The 17,413-nt window shown below is 28.4% G+C and overlaps 1 protein-coding gene across 2 annotated transcripts in view; it reads left to right on the top strand.

Annotated features, from left to right (window-relative positions):
- The window catches only part of LOC136072017 (piezo-type mechanosensitive ion channel component 2-like), a 169,344-nt gene extending 165,572 nt beyond the window's left edge, over positions 1-3,772 (top strand). Inside the window, exons 33-42 of one of the 2 annotated variants that reach the window (XR_010644242.1) lie at positions 1-22; positions 309-416; positions 509-667; positions 739-886; positions 965-1,150; positions 1,231-1,333; positions 2,213-2,382; positions 2,531-2,659; positions 2,741-3,019; positions 3,235-3,772. The exon at positions 1-22 is cut by the window's left edge and continues 37 nt beyond it. Coding sequence is in view for 1 of the 2 variants with exons in the window: in XM_065819887.1 (XP_065675959.1) it covers positions 1-22; positions 309-416; positions 509-667; positions 739-886; positions 965-1,150; positions 1,231-1,338; positions 2,213-2,382; positions 2,531-2,659; positions 2,741-3,019; positions 3,235-3,487 (1,562 nt within the window). In the remaining variant the exon portion in view is untranslated. Of the gene's footprint in view, positions 23-308; positions 417-508; positions 668-738; positions 887-964; positions 1,151-1,230; positions 1,339-2,212; positions 2,383-2,530; positions 2,660-2,740; positions 3,020-3,234 lie in introns of both variants that reach the window. The other variant, XM_065819887.1, reaches the window with a different exon arrangement.
- The last annotated feature ends 13,641 nt before the right edge of the window (positions 3,773-17,413 follow it).

Here is a 17,413-nt window from a genome sequence, read left to right as displayed (position 1 = left end):
TTTTGTTAATGCTATTTGATAGGTAACTAACTTTTTTGCTTATTGTTGTTATTATTATTTTTGTTAATGTTATTATTGTTATTACTATTATTACTATTATTATTATTATTATTATTATTATTATTATTATTATTATTATTATTATTAATATTGTTATTATTGATATTAATTGCTTAATTATTAGTTATTTAAAATGTTTTTGTGATTAAATTTTTTGTTTGTTTGTTTGTGTTTTATTGTTTACGATGCTGTTTTTTAATATTACTTCTACTTACTCCTACCTACTCTTTTAATATTGATTAATTTAGATTTCTTTATATTCGAAAGTATGCTTTTGTAAAATTTATATACTTGGCAATTTTGGTTTTACTTTTCCATATCTTTCTTTTTATTGTTGTACCTGGAATTACCCAAAGGTTAAACTTAAATTTTTTCAAGTTCTATTTTTTTTTTAATGTTTATTTAATGTAATTTTTAATGTTTATTTTTTTATATTTTTTGTTTATAGAGAGTTTGTTTATAATATTCCTGCAATTTTTTTGTACATATTTCAATGTATGTACTTTGGTCTCTCAGCATATCAAGTTCGCTGTGGTTATCCTACGAGAATTCTTGTGAATTTTCTCACAAAAAACTATACTATCACGAGTGCTATATTATTTCAAGGGTATGGTTTAATTATTTTTTAAACATCATTGATGATCTTATTTCTGACGTTAATAAAAAGTAAATTTTTAGGATACAAGCCATCCCGTTTCTTCTTGAGCTAAGAAGTGTTCTTGATTGGGTTTGTACAAAGACTACTTTGAATTTAAACCACTGGTTAAAAATGGAAGACATTTACGCTAATACATTTATATTAAAATGTTGGAGAAATTCCGAAAAGGTATTAAATGATTTTAGATTCTGTAAAAAGAAGTTCTGAAATAAGTATTTTTTGTATGAATTATCTTTTAAAATTAAGTATTATCCTCATCCACGTGGATTGCACTACTGGACAACAAGCAAATGGTTGATTGGTGGTTTACTTGTCGCTCTGCTTATTGGAGTCATATGGTTTCCTTTGCTTTTCATGTCATTTATCAACTCTTCCTATATTTATAGTCCTCCTACTGAGGCAACATTTACTCTGACCTTAGGAGGTTATCAGGTAATTTTTTTTTTTTTTTTTTTTAATGAAGTTTGTTTATAATATGTTTGTTTTTTATTTTTTATAATTTATTATATTAGCCCCTTTTTAAAGTTACTACACAACAACAGTTTTTGCAAACACTATCGCAAGACAGTATCAACGCAATTGCGAAGTATAATTATTCTGATAATTGGGATAATAGTAAGGTTGTGCTTTTAATTTAGTATTTAATAATATATTTTCTGGACTCGAATAAATGAGGCTGTGACATAGTTGGAAAGAGATAATATTTTTCTTTCCTTTTAACCATAAAAACTATTTTATATGCAGTGTTTTATATACATGTATTAACTTTTATTTTAGTATTATTTAAGTTTTAACTTTTATAAATATGCATTTAATAATAAAATTTATTCATATATAAATATAAGTAATAAAATATATTTATAATAACTAATATAAATAATAAATTAATATAAATAATAAAAATAAATTAATATAAATAATAAAATTAATAATAAAATTTAATAAATATGCAAGTATAAACTTTTATTTTAGTATTATTTAAGTATTAACTTTTATTTTAGTATTATTTAAGTATTAACTTTTATTTTAACAGGGTTTTAAATACAAGTATTAACTATTTTATATGCAAGTGTAACTTAAAGTTAAACCAGAAAATATTTATTGCAAATTATTTATATTTTTATACCTTTATTATATAAAATTCAATATATTAGTTTTGCTATATTAACTGATTTTATATTGTTAATAAAACTAATCAAACACTTTTTTCTTTTAAAATTATAATGACTTCGAACACACAAGGTATATTATAAAATCATTAAAGGTTTTTAAAAAAGATATGTTTAAAAAGTTTGTTTTTAATGCTGGTTTCAGTAATTAGGATGCGTTTATTTATTTAGTATTAGCGAGATATGAAATAGTAATTTTTTCCGATGGAACTTTTCCTAAATTTATTATTAAGACGTTTATTTAATACCTAGGAGAGCTTATTAATAATATATTAGGGTTTAAAATATTACCAATGTTTGTAACACGTTATAGTTAATGCTTTAGGTTGAACATGGGTTTGAAGACTATAAGATGACTGGTAATATCATGAGTGTTGAAGTGTTGAGTAATTCTAGCTCTATATGGACAATTAGCCCTCCTTCGAGAGCATTTCTCATAAATGATCTTAAATCAAATTCGAGCATATCTCTCAGGTTTCAATATGTATTCAATAGGTACGCAATAGCGTTTACTTTTAGTTGTTTGTGGTTTGTAAATATATATATATATATATATATATATATATATATATATATATATATATATATATATATATATACATAGGGAATCTTATATATATAGGGAATATTATATATAATATAGGGAATCAAACAATACCGAAGTTACTTTAGTTCAAAGCACAGTCAGTTGGGTGAGAGCGATATCTCTACCACCTGGTGATCCTATTAGAAACTCGATTGCTGAAGTCATAAAAAGTGGTAAAGGAGAAATGTAATGACTTTGCAAAAATTTGCTTTGTTTTTTTAATAAAAATATTAGTTACAAATGCTTTATATGGTGTGGTTTTTTTAGAAAAATACCTCGTTTATTTGCAACATTTGTTCAAGTTCCAGCACGTGGATCTGTAAAACCTGTAGATTGGTTGGGCGATGGTAGCTATGTAGATTGCACGATTGTATTGAGAAACGGTTCTATCCCAGACTTTGAAGGGTATGCTGCGCAAGTTGAATGGTGGGAAATAATTCAGAATAAACCTAAGCCTATGTTTTCCCATGACGCTGGGAATCTAGAGATTATCGTGCTTAATGATTTTGTACCTCCGCTACATTTGTCTTTCTTTGCAAATACAGGGTAGGTATTTATGTTATACGATTAATATTGCCACTTTTTTTTATAATATAGGATGTCTAAGTAATTTCGTATTGCTACTATTGCATTATATTACGTTCCTACATATTCTACTATATTATACAATGAATTTATAAGAAAGTTAAATTACCTCATGTAAAGTCTATAGTTGCTCTGAATGAAAAGTTTAAAAGAATTTAACAAATAATTTATTTTAGAATCATTGGTTTGTATGTTGGTTTTGTTTGGTTAATTGGTAAATTTGTGCGCCTTTTTTTTACGTCAATTTCGTATCGTATAATGTTTGATGAAGTTCCAAACGTAGATCGCATATTAAAGTTATGTTTAGAGATATACATGGTCCGTGAGAGCAAAGAACTAAAATTAGAAGAGGACTTATTTGCAAAACTTATGTTCTTATATAGATCTCCAGAGACTTTAATAAAATGGACAAAATACAAACGGCAATAAAAAATTTTAAATAGATAAAAACGAGTACAAAAACCAATAAAATAGTATTTCTTTAATCAATAACTTAAAACAACCTTGTAGAGTGTTTTAAGTTATTGATTTCTTATTTTATCATTCTTTGTATGTTTTTTAAAAATTTTGTAATCATGTTTCATAATTTGTAATAGAAAATTTATATATTTATTTTTAAAAAAATATTTGGAAAGAAAAGTTCATACATTTTAATTTCTGTAATAAATATTTTTCTTTAATGTACTGAGGCAAGTAAATATTTTATATTTTAAAGAAGAACTGTTTTTTGGTTGTTTTTTTGTTTTAGTAATAAAGTTTAAAGAAGAATGGTCGCAAATAAAATATGCTGTTAAACACAGTATTTTGTGATTATAATAAAAAAGTATTACTTTATATTTAAAAAATTCTTTTTTCGAGCTTTTTCGTAATAGATAGATCAGTTTAGTTTTTGTTATAAACAAGAAAGCTTTATTGACTCCTAATTTTTGCTGGTCACTAAATGCGTTTAAAATTTATGTTGAGATTTTTGTTAAAAATCTCAATTAAAATCTTAATATTTTTTATGGTTAAGTAACTAATTAGCATTTTATGGTTGGAAGTTAAAATATATAACAGTCGAAGTATTATGGCGCAATTATGAATGCCATATGTGTTGAGGTTTGAAATAATTGAATAAATAACTGTTTGAATTGTTAGTGTTTAAGATGATGTTTTATATTTTAAAGCTGAAATATATTATTTTTTAAATGTTAGAGTTTTATGCATAGAGTTTTATTTAATGTTTGTTTTAATGCTTAAAAATATCATTGCTAGAAGTTCGGAGTTTAGTTAGATGCTTAAAGCTGAAGTATATCATTTCTAGATGATTGGTTGAAGCTGAATTATATAATTGGTAGCTGTTTGAAGTCTAGTTGTCTGGTTTAAAGGTGTATCAGTCTAGTTGTCTATCAGTCTAGTTGTCTGGTTTAAAGGTGAAACGTTTTACTGGAAATTGTCCTCAATTAAATTCTACATCTTTTTTTTTTATTATTATTATTTAAAGATCCCAAAAATATGGAAAAATTTGTAGATCCTGAAATGATTCAACTCAATATAATTACAGACGCAATAGCCACCAAGCCATGATGTAACTACAAAAAAGTAATAAATGATAAATTTTTTATTCTTAAACTATTTTTTAGTACATTTAAATTATTTGGTAACTAAAATTCTCATTATCTCACCTATTAGTTTGACAGTTTTGTGTCAGGTCAGAGTTCTCAGCTGCTATTACTATTGCAGCCATTTCAACTCTGCTACCGTTATGACAGTAGCCGGTACAACCTGCAATACTGTATCCAACGCCGGATTAAGACAACTTGCGCTTTGGGCTGAATAATATTAAGTTTTTTGAAAATTTTGTTTTCCTATTATGCTTGAGCTCCATGAAGTGTATCTAGTAATGGCGTCATTAAATATGAATCTATTAAACTGTTATAATTATTTTATAGTATGTTTGGTAAACTGATAAAACTGTAAAAAAATTGGTGGGCTCAGTAAAAAAATTAAAACAATAGTTTTACTTATAAAAAAATATTAATTTGACTTTTTAATCCGCATTGTTTCTTTTTATATTACAATATTTTCAAATTCATTTTTATTAACATGTTTTATATGACATGACATTTATTTATGGAAAATAACGATGGTTATTTATCATCCTTATCTCCTTTTTAGTAATAAAAACCTTAAAAAAATATATACTATTGTACAATGTACTGTTAACAGTTGTAAAATATTATTTTTTGTCACAGATGTTTACAAAAAGTTCATTAAAAGCTCTGTTACCTTAATCCGGCACCTGTAACTACGTTTTAATGCATTTTGTAAATTTCGTAATCTTTTATACGATCTCGGTGAAAAGAACTTTTTATTTTTATTTGCTGGTAATAAATAAAATGTTTTAGAATTCTAGTTTAATATATTTTTGTGGTTCTTAAGGTATTTTATGATGACTTTGTGGTCTTGTTACGGAGCTCCTCAAAAAAGCATTTAATAAGAAAGTTTTCCGATGCTTCTTCATTGATGTCGATTTATAGTTAAAACGAGCATCAGACTACACACTTTTTGATTCCGAAGCACTCTAACTACTATTTTTCGGTCGTTAATAAAAAGTTTAATTTCAGAGCATTCTTTACTTTAACATATAAATAATTGAACTATTTGATTTTGTTTTTAAATGTTTATTTGTTGTTGTTTTTTTACACAAAATAATATTTTAAAATAAAGGGAATTAGTTCTTATAAATGGCAACTTAGTCGTAAAGGAATGTCGTTGAAGATTGATTATCAAACTGATCAGGTATGTCAATATTTTTTTAAAAAAAGATTTATTTGTTATTTTGATTGGATACGTAAGTTGTTTACATTTATCATTTCTGTATTTTTTTATTATTACAGTTTAGTAGTAAAGTTCAGGTAACTGAAGTAGGATAAAAAAAAGTAAAAAGACGTGAAGGTGAAGGTTTAAAACTTCTTTCTGGATTTGCCTCATTAGAAACGGTTTAAAACTTTTTGTAATAGTGGGGCAAAACTAATATGAACTATTTTATACTAGGAACATTTTTTTATTTAATTGAATACCAAAGACAATTTAAAATAATCTTTACGTTTAAAGTTTGCTATCTAACAATTACAAAAGAAAGATAAAGCAATATTGAATCGGATACGATACAAATGATGCTTCTATATTATTTATCGCAATTGGTAGTTTCATATATGGTTCTATCTTAAGATGGCTTATATGTTGAAAGTTCTGAATTAACAAACTACTATTACTTCTGTAAAAACGACTTGCTATTACTTATTGCTATATTTAATCTGAATATTTGATACTATTACTGTTTAATCTGAAACTTACAAAGTAGTGATTTACATGCGGAGTTGCAAAAAATGGTTTCCGGATTTGAAGTCTAAAAAAGTTATTTCTTTCTGGTTTTAGAATCCAGGAGCTCTTAAAATGTAAAGAATCTTATGGATTACTTTTGGGGAAAAAATGAAGACATTTAGGTCAGAGGAACAATCAATTTTTGACCCCGGAGTCTTTATGTGTAATGGCGGCAAGGATTCCGAGACTCCAGTTAGAACTTTAGTACTTTTTTGTTAAAATACTAAGGTTCCAAGCTTCCTCAAGTTATTAATATGAATTAAATTTCTCAACTCTGTTTTTTGATTAAGCTTTAATGGTATACTTAATGCCAAAATACAATACTTAAACAGTCAAATCATTTACATTTTTTATTAAAACTTTAAGTGTTGGTATATTTGTTTCAAAAATAATATACTGTATGCATAATGTACAATAGTATAACAATACATTGTATGCATAGCGTAATACTGCTGAGAACCAAGTAGATTGGAGCGAAATTTAAAGATTGCTAGCTTTGACTTTCTTTTTTAATTGCTGAAAATTGACGAGATCTTTCTTTTTGATTTAAAAGTTGGAGCTCGTCTGTAAATACATTACGCACTTTAGACAAAGTCTTTAGTTGTTCGAGATGGGTTATGATTTGTAAAAACAAGACTCTGCTTAAAACAAGTATCGAATATGGGTCATCGAGTCTCTTTTAACTATGTTTAAATATAGTTAGATAATTGGGAGGAAAATTATGCTCATATGGTATTATAAAAATCCATCGAGCAAAAGAGAACATCTTTTATAAGTTGGTGACCGAAAAACCTTAACTTTATTTTCTTTATTGTAATTGCCATTGCAATTCATCACTCAACAGTTCTTTGGCATTTTTCAAATTTTATTCATTTGAGTTACTAATATTATAGGTTATAAAATGAATGAATTCTATTAGAACATGTGAGAAGTTTCTGTTGTTGTAACTCTTTAATATTTAACTTCTTTTTCTCTTACATTTTTAAAACAATACCCGTACAAAGCAAACGATATTTATAGTATTATACAACCCATACAAGGCATACATTAAACTACCCATATACAACATTATACTACTTATAAAATGCGTACAACATTTATACAAAATTAATATCAAGTATAATAATTTAGTATTAAAATTACCTCGCTTCCATAAGTTTTTATCATTTTTATTTACAATTACGCAGCTTCTCGCTTATATACATTGTTTTAAAGTCGCCCTTAGTTTATTGCAAATCTTGTCCGTAAACATGACTTGTTACTCTCAGGTGTTTAATACAAAGGAGGGAGCATTTACTGATTTCCGGAAAATTTTCCCACCCATTCCGAGCTTTAAAATTACAAAATTTACACTAATAAATATAAAAATATTCACCCACCTGCTCATTAAACCCACAAGAGCAGTTGTAAATATTGCCTTGATACCACACAAATTTAACACTAGTCAACTAGGCCAGCAAAATAACACCTCAACGAATCTCTACTCTTTTCGTCACATCTTTAAACGGAGATTAGAAATCGGTACTCTGCGTAGCTTACACTGGGAAATGCAAATTCCTTGAACTGGAACAACCATCAAACCAATTCAAAAGTCAACGTACACCCTAAAAAAGTGTTGCTTTTGGTTTGGTGAAACGTGCGCAGCGTTGTTTTCTGGGAACTGCTTCTACTAAAAACCACAATCGCAACAGAAACATACTGTGCTTAACTCGACAATCTATAAGCGGAACTCTTAAAAGAACACCTGGGCCATGACAAAGTATACTACCTCCGTGTCAACAATCGTTCTTTGTGTGTACATTTCAAAATCGACGCAAAAATTATTAATGCTTGGCTAGGAAGTGTTGTCTCATTCGCTCTAATTGCCTGACTTTTCGGTGTAGTTAAGGCAATTTTAAAATATTATGGCGTCTGTATGATATTTTGTTGACTACGACTTATTTCCATTAAAGGATCAGGTTCGTGAATTATGAAAAGACTAAAAAAGTTAAAATGATAAATTTTGCGGTATAATAAAATATAAATGTTTATAGCGAAAAAACCCAGACCGAAGATTCTTTTCGCTTGTCCAAATTTGAATAAGATTTTAAATAAATACGTTTTTTTAGGTAATACGAACATCATAGTTTAATAATATGATCTGTTCTGATCGTTTATTGGTGCTTTTTCTTAATTATAAGCTCTTTTTTGGTCGGAACTCTAGTATTTTTTGTGAAAATTGATAGAAATATTGTATTTTGACAACTATATATAGTTAATATATGTCAGAACCGATTAGAACTAGGATCTATAGTTAATTAAGGCACTTTTTCAAAAAAATTTAAATTAATTCATGTTAATGCCGATAAGCGAAAGCGATCTATAGATTTCAAAATGGTGTTCTTTATATTCACTTTTAGGACTAGTAAAAAAGTTTTGAAAATTATATTAAAAAAAAAAGTTTCTTCAAATATTAAAAAAACCTGAAGCAAAAAAAATTATAACATCTAAAGCTTTTGTTTGGACGTAATACGCTTATAAATTCGTGCTGATTTCAAATAAAAGAATTCGATTGATTTTTTAAATCTTCATCATATCTCCATAATCGTATTGTAATTTTTAATTATAATTGAATATATTGACAGTAATTATATATATATATAAATATATATATATATATATATATATATATATATATATATATATATATATATATATATATATATATATATATATATACATATACATATATACATATATACATATATACATATATACATATATACATATATACATATATACATATATATATATATATATATATATATATATATATATATATATATATATATATATATATATATATATATATATATATATACATATATTTATATATATATATATATGTATATATATATGTATATATATATATATATATATATATATATATATATATGTATGTATGTATGTATGTATGTATGTATATGTATGTATATATATATATATAGTATTTGAGATGCAAATAGGATACAGGTCCTATTAAAGTCATAAAATGACTATAGGCAACTACCTATTGAACTGTCAAGCATTCACTTAAATTTATCCGTTTTCGAACAGTTTACTATTGGATCACTGAGTGCATTACAATGATATCGTTGTTCACAATTTTTATTAAACTCTCCTACAAACTGTTCTCTTTTACCACATCGAGCCGGATCAATAATAGGTTTAGTGTGCTAATTAAGGATTGCAAGACCTTTATCGATTTTAAACTTTTGAATTAAGTCTCCTCTTATTCTACGATTTTCCAGTTTTTAAATTTGAAACAAGATACATCTCTCTGTGTAACCAAGATGTTTGCATATGGTCGGTATTTTTGTAGATCGTCTTTGTATTTTCTCAATAATTTTTTTATCTTTTATTGTGTAAGGAGACCGAGCACTGATTGTATATTCCAGGTTAGGTCTGACATGTTTTGTATAACTTGGTCCATAACACTAAATTCCTGGATACAAATGTTTTTTCAGCATATTAAGCATTCTGTTAGCTTTTTTACTAGCATGAATAACTCGGTGAAAATATTTAGCATCACTTGAAACAAGTATACCAAGATCTTTTTCTACTTCTGATTTTTCAAAATCGTAATTTAAATAATTGATTGTATCTTGAAATGAATAGTGGGTAATAGTGCGTAGGTTGTTTCTTTCCATATGCATAACCTTACATTTTTCTAGGTTGAGCTTCATTAACCAAATTTTTGTCCATTCAGGGATTTTATTTAAATCAGTTTGAATATCAGTAGTATCATTAAGAATTGTTATTTACTCTTAGTTCATTTATTAACTTAGAATCATCTGCATATAGCTTACAAACACATTTTAAATTGTCTGGCAAGTCATTGATATAAGTTATAAAGAGTATTGGGCCCAAAATAGAGCCTTGTGGGACACCGCTATTAACATGAGCCCAAGGAGAAATGTGTTATCCAAGTACTACTCTCTGTTTTCTATTAGTGAGAAAATCTATAATCCAATCAAGAAGGTCTCCAACAATACCATAAGCTTTCAGCTTGAGGATTAATAAGGTGCAAGAGATTGTGTCAAATGCTTTTGAAAGGTCCAGATATATTAAATCTGCATTTTTGTTAGCTAAGCATTTTGTAATATAATCATTGCATTCTAATAAGTTTGTAACACATGCTTTATTCTTTATAAGAATATGTTGAGATTGAGACAACAAATGAGAGATAATTTACAATGCTATTGGTTATTAAGCTTTCCATTCATTTACATGAAATAGATGTAGGTTCATAAATACTTGATTCACTAGTATCATAATATGTGTATAGTATCTCCTATATAAAGATATAAAAGTCACGTAAATAATGTATGCATAAGTTAAAATAACCGTGCTTTCTCAGTTAAAATATGTAATGTAAAATGCATAGTATCTTTACTTTAAAAAAAAACAAGATTAAGATGAAACAGCTATGACACCTTTTTTTTATCTCATTTTATTTAAACACATAATGTCTAATTTTACCAATTCAAAAAAAATAACTCTAACAAATGATTCATGTTCACCAAGATTGAATTTTAATTTATGGACATAGAGAATTTTAATTTATGGACATAGATTTCGTTTTAGTTTTGCTTTATTTTTAAATTTTTTCAATAATTTAATTTTCTTTAGCTTTTCAATGTGTTATTTTCTTAATGTAAGGTATAATTTTAGTTTTACATTTTTTACCTTATAAATATTAGCAATGGTTTCAGTATATTGTTTCAGTATTTGCCCCCCTCCCCCATCCTCCTCTAGATTTGTTTTCCCACCCAACTACAAAACATTTTGCTTTTTTTTAAGTAATTGAAATCTACAATTGAAAGCTAAGTTAGCATTTTGCTAACAACTTTTAAAAAAACCTTTATTCTGTAAAATTTCTTGTGTTTTTTAATGGTCCCTACTCAGATTCTCCGCCGTGTACCTAACTTGCGTGTATTGTAGTCAAGGTTATTTTTGAAGTCAAATTATTTAAAAATTTTATTTAAAAAAATATCAAATATTATATGCGCATTTACATAACACGCTCAATTAAAATAATTATCCATTAATGCTTTAACCGATTGGGAGGGAAATCATTCTTTCGTTTTTTATCGGTTTTGAGTCGATCAAAATAAGCAACAAATCATTTATTCAGTTCCGAACGAAATTAAAAAAGATGAACCAGCTTTTTTAATTCAATTCAAAACTAGTTTCGTTTATTAAAAAACAATTTTTATTTTTTATTTTATTTTTTTTTAATTGTTAATTCATCTCCCCCAAGGTCATGAAAGCTACTGTAGTCAATGAGGCTACTTTAATTGTGGCTACAACGCTCTCTAAACTCTATTACTCCCCAACAGGAACCTTGACGAACAAGGCCGCTGCGTGGAGAAACAAGTTAAGCGCGGTACTACCAAGAACGTGGTAGGGATTGAACTCGGAACTTCTCGCTTATGATGCGAGTGCTCTACCACTACACCACTACCCCATAAATTTCCGATAATTTATCAGGTATCAAAAACATACTTCAAAGTTTAAGTTTTTGTTACGAATTTTTCAACTTTTTTATTATAAAAGAAACCATTGCACTACCGATACATATTTCTTGAATTCAAAACAATGCCACTAAATACCACTTGACTAAGATTGCATTTTTTCAAGTTGTTGACTTAGCCGAGAGTTTTAAGTGCTTTTTTAGATATAGAATACAAACAACGAGTAAACATAATACTCGTCATCATAGAAAACGTTTTAAGCTACTCAATGTATTGTCAGAAGAAAATTTATTTTCAGATGATATAATCCGCTGGTCAATTAGCACGCATTAAAATTTAGTTTGCTTAAGTGGTGATGATTGAAAATTAAAAAAGCCATACTTTTTTTTAATTATAGGGTTTCATCAATCAACAACTTGCTTGAAATGAAAAGCTCTATCCCCTTTACATCAATATTTTAATGCTAGTTGATCAAGAACTTGAACTTTCTTTTTTTAAAAGTATAAATTTGGGCTGGTTAAATTTACAAAAATTATGACCATATAATGTTTAAACCATATAAAGCCCCCCGCAATTTGAGAGACTGATAAATTCTATATAGTCCTAATTACTGAACGCTCAGAGATTGTTCTATGAAATTTAATTTCTGAACGTTTAGAGATTGTTCTATGAAATTTAAAATTGTTTGATGAATATAAATTTAGTTAAGAATAGTAAAAAAAAAATATTTTATCAACTTGTTGCTCCTGCGTTTAGGAATAGAAATTAGAGAAGAAACACGCTTTTTTGTTCCCAATCATTGTAATTTTTTGCTAAGCATTTTTATTTGACATAAGTATAAACATATAAATATTTGAGCTTTGCTCCATGTTTTGAAGTTTGTTTTCTTAATCACCAAATAATGCTGGATCCGCCCTTGCACTTGCAGAACTAAACAAGAAGTTTAAACATCTTAAAAACCTGTTGATTTTTGGGCTAATATTTCATCACATTGTCAGAATTATATCAATAGATACTTGGAACTACAAAAATGCACCTGGATATGAGTTTTTTGAACTTGATCAAACGGGCTATTGTTTCAATTAGTTTATCTTCTGCATCGTGAACGTTCTAACAATTTTTCATGAATGTTGTTGAATGTTCGTTTATTTAAACGTTTTTTAGCTTCTTTTTTTTTCACATAAAAGTTAACAACTTGACTTTTTTTATAATTGTGTAATGTTTTTCGTATAATTCATGTTTTTTATATTACTATTCAACGAAAGATTATCAAAATAATGAACTATAAAGGTAAATCGTGAAATCTTGACTCTTTCCGTCAAGATTTCATAATTTACCTCGAGTACCGCAAATTTAACGCTAAATTCAATTAGTACTGAAAAACAACATAAAGAATTTAAACAGGTTTATTCATATATCCTTGCAAACAAAAAGAATTTTTCGTACAAGTTGTCAACACAACAGGATAACATTGAACATTTGGATGTTGCCATATATTTGCTAGCACAGAAGTTTTTTTCAAAGTGTTTGAGTAGGACTGAGAAATTACCTAAATTCAATACAAAAAGTCAACTTTTCGCGAATTAAACTTGACCTGCTAGGTAGCAGGCGATAATGCTTATTTTACCGATTCAAAATTCTGATACAAACGTTTACTAATTTGTAGATGCAGCAAAAAATTAAAAAAAAAACTTTTTATATAATATAATATAATCTTTGTAGTTTTTTTGAATATGTTTCATATTTGCTTATGCTTTATGTTTCATATATGCTAATGCTTTATGTTTCATATATGCCTATGCTTTATGTTTCATATATGCTTATGCTTTATGTTTCATATATGCCTATGCTTTATGTTTCATATATGCTTATGCTTTATGGAGACTTCAAAAGCAAAGATCAAATTTTTACAACGTTGTATGATGAGTGATTAATTAGTTTTTTAAAATAATAATAATAGATACGATAGTTTCAAGAAAAAAAAGACGATATGAATTTGAAAAAACAAACAAAGAAAGATTATGGTAAGCTGTTAGAACAATAATTTGGAAAGCAATGGAAAAGAATTTTTTTTTTTTCTAATTATGTTTTTTAATCCTTAGAATCGTTGCTAAAATTCCCGTCGCCATCACTTTTGATCAAAACATTGCAGTCTATTCTGAAAAATTGATATTTATTTTAATTTTTAGATTTTATTCATATGACTTTGAAAATAATATAGTAAATATCCATTCAAAAGTTATATATATTTGTGTCAAAATTGTCTATATTTGGTCACGGGTATAACTATTTAAAAAAAAAAAATAAAAAAACCAAAAGTTAATGCAATAAAATAGTTTGCATCCTTGCATTTTTGCATAACTAAAAACTACTTTTTTTTTAAGAATTTTTTAAAATAGTTATTACAATTAACTGTACTCTGTATAATTGTAACTTATGTATTATGATTTAACGCTTTTAACATTATCCACTTTGCCACAACATATATACATAGAAACATCGATATTTGTATATATTGTTGTATTGTTTGAGCCTAACAACAATTCAATAAACTTGGTAATGGTCAACGACCCTGAAAAGGGCCAAAAATTTCTGAGAACATGACCGCTGTGAAATTATGAAAAAATAACTGTTCAAGTAACTAAAACAGCGTTTTCAAAAAATAATTTTTCTCGTCGATGGAGAGATATTTACAAGATTGTGGCTTGTATACTCCGATGCTGTATTCAGCACAGATGCTGCATTTTTTACTATGCTCTCAGTGGGTTTTTGCACATATGAGAGTTTTGTGAGTCATCAAAAACAAAATGAATATTCAACTCCAATGTTTATAATTTTGAATGCTAGCTCAATCTATAATGACGTCATGGATTATCTATCTAAAAGGTTGCTTAATAAAACGATGAAAGTTATCAGAATTAAAATCAGCGTTCAACATTGAAAAAATGATACATGTATAATTATTGTAATTATCTGTTGTCTTCTGTTTAATGTAGCCGGGTTTTAAAGGTTCAAGACACATTCAGAAAATCCTTTAAGAAAATATCTTTTATTAAAAGTAGGACGAGGTATGATTTAAAAAATTCTGGTTATCATGCCTAATCCTAGGCCTCCTAGGCAAAGACTTAAAGCCACCTAGAAAAAGACTTAAGGGGTAAACAGATTCTATCTGTTGACCAGTCTCGCACCCCTTCTTCATCTATTAGGCTGGCGCAGATGTATTTTTAATCAAATTGCTGGATCTTCTTTACTCAATGCATGGGTTTTGCTTGTGTCTCTGTTTTTATGACTAAACAACTCATTCTATTATCTCCTAATGAGGATACAGCTCTAAAACTCAGTTTTATGGTTCTGAGGCCGGCTGGTAGTCAGGTTTCCCAAACACTGTGGTAGCTCTCAGAGAGGCTGATTCCATCAACAACTGAAAAATATTAAAGTATTAACAGTGCCATGTTGCACATGGATGGTGTCTCTGTTTGTACTTTTGGTGTGCATTGCCAAGGCCACATTTGGAGCCCTTTGTTACGGCTTAGGTTTTATTAATAGTTATGAGGCAAATGCTTGGGATATTAGGCAGTGTTCTGAGTATTATCTATGCTTTGAGTCAAGTTCTTCAACAAATTTAAAAATGAATAAAGTACCAAAAACTATAAAACACAAAAAACCATCATCACCAAGTTCTCTAAACCTATCATTCACTAATATCCGTGGTCTTCGAAGTAACTTTTCTTCTGTTGAGTCTTATCTCTTGCAAAGTTCACCAGACCTACTTGCTCTTTGTGAGACTAATTTGAGTTCAGCTGTCTCATCTTGTGATCTTGGTATTTATGGTTACCTTACATTAATTCGTTATTCCAATAGTCACATGCTTGGTCAGGGCATTTAAATTTGTAAGAATTCCCCCATTTGTCGGGAAACTAGGTTTGAATCCACAGACTATTCTTTCATGTGCTTTCGTTAAGCAACGCTTCACTCTATCGCCTTTCTCTTTGTTCTATATCGCTCTCCTTCATCTCAAGAATGCACTCTTTTTGATGTTATTTCTGATATTGACCGAGCCCTCATATTGACCAAGTCCTCTCTCTTTATCTATCAGTTAATATAGTTGTTGTCGGTGACTTTAATGCTCACCACTCTGAATGGCTTAGCTCTAGTGTCAGTGATTCTGCATGCATTAAAGCCCACAACTTTTGCCTTTCTCAATCCCTAACTCAAATAGTCAACTTTCCAACTCGCTTTTCAGACAACCCGAATCATTTACCTTCTCTACTCGACTTATGTCTTGTTTTTGATCCTAGTCAGTGCTAAGTTTCTCCACATTCACCCTTAGGTACTTCTGATCACAGTTTTATCTCTCTAAAACTAATATCTCATTCTTCTTCATCACCTGAACCCCCCTATTATCGTACCTCTTACAACTACCTTAAAGCTGACTGGGATTCTTTCCGTGATTTTCTTCGTGATGGCCCTTGGGTAGAAATCTTTCGTCTTCCTGTCGATAAATGTGCTTCTTACTTAACTTCTTGGATTCAGGTTAGCATGGAATCTTTTATTCCCTCTCGACGATTCCAAGTCAAGCCTCACTCTTCTCCATGGTTTTCCTCACACTGTGCTGTTGCGATTGCCAATCGAAACCATTATTTCCATATCTATCAGCAAAACAATTCTCCTGAAAACAGACGTCTGTTTATTACTGCTTGAAACCATTGTAATAAGGTTTTGTCTAACGTCAAAGCCCGCTATTCTCAGGTCATTAAATCTTGTATTTCATCTCAAAAATTAGGTTCTCGTAACTTCTGGAGAATCTTTAGTAGTATTAATAATAAGGGCAAATCTTTAATTCCATCTCTCTTGTATTTATCAGAGCATGCTGGTCTTCTCCATATGCTTTCTTCTTATGATGTATCTGGCAACAACTTTAAGATTATTAAATCCTTCCTTTCCAATCGTATTATAAAAGTTGTCCTCGACGGACAGCACTCTTATTTTGTAACTTCAGGGGTTATTCAAGGTTCTATCCTTGGCCCTATACTCTTTTTAATTTACATTAACGATCTTCCAGATATTCTCACATCTAAGGTGGCATTGTTTGCTGATGATGTTACCATTTATTTTTGTCGTGATAAGAAACCAACACCCTCTGATTGCTTGGAGGGGCATTTGAGCTTGAAAAGGATCTCACTTCTGCTACAGCATGGGGCTCACAGTGGCTGGTGAATTTTAATTCAGATAAAACTCAATTTTTTTCAGCCAATCGTTATCGCAATAAGTTAGATCTTCCTATATTTATGAGCGGCGATGTACTCGATGAGTCATCTACTCTTCATCTTCTAGGATTAACTCTTACTTCCAATCTTTCTTGGAAACCATATATCAAATCAGTTGCAAAGTTAGCATCTACTAAGGTTGCATCTCTTTATCAAGCTCGACACTTTCTTACTTCGGATTCTATTCTCTATCTCTATAAATCTCA

This window comes from Hydra vulgaris, chromosome 15, assembly GCF_038396675.1.
Source record: "Hydra vulgaris chromosome 15, alternate assembly HydraT2T_AEP".
In the NCBI taxonomy this organism is placed as follows: Eukaryota; Metazoa; Cnidaria; class Hydrozoa; order Anthoathecata; family Hydridae; genus Hydra; species Hydra vulgaris.
Note: the sequence above shows the minus strand (reverse complement) of the source record. Positions and strands in the feature narration are given on the sequence as shown.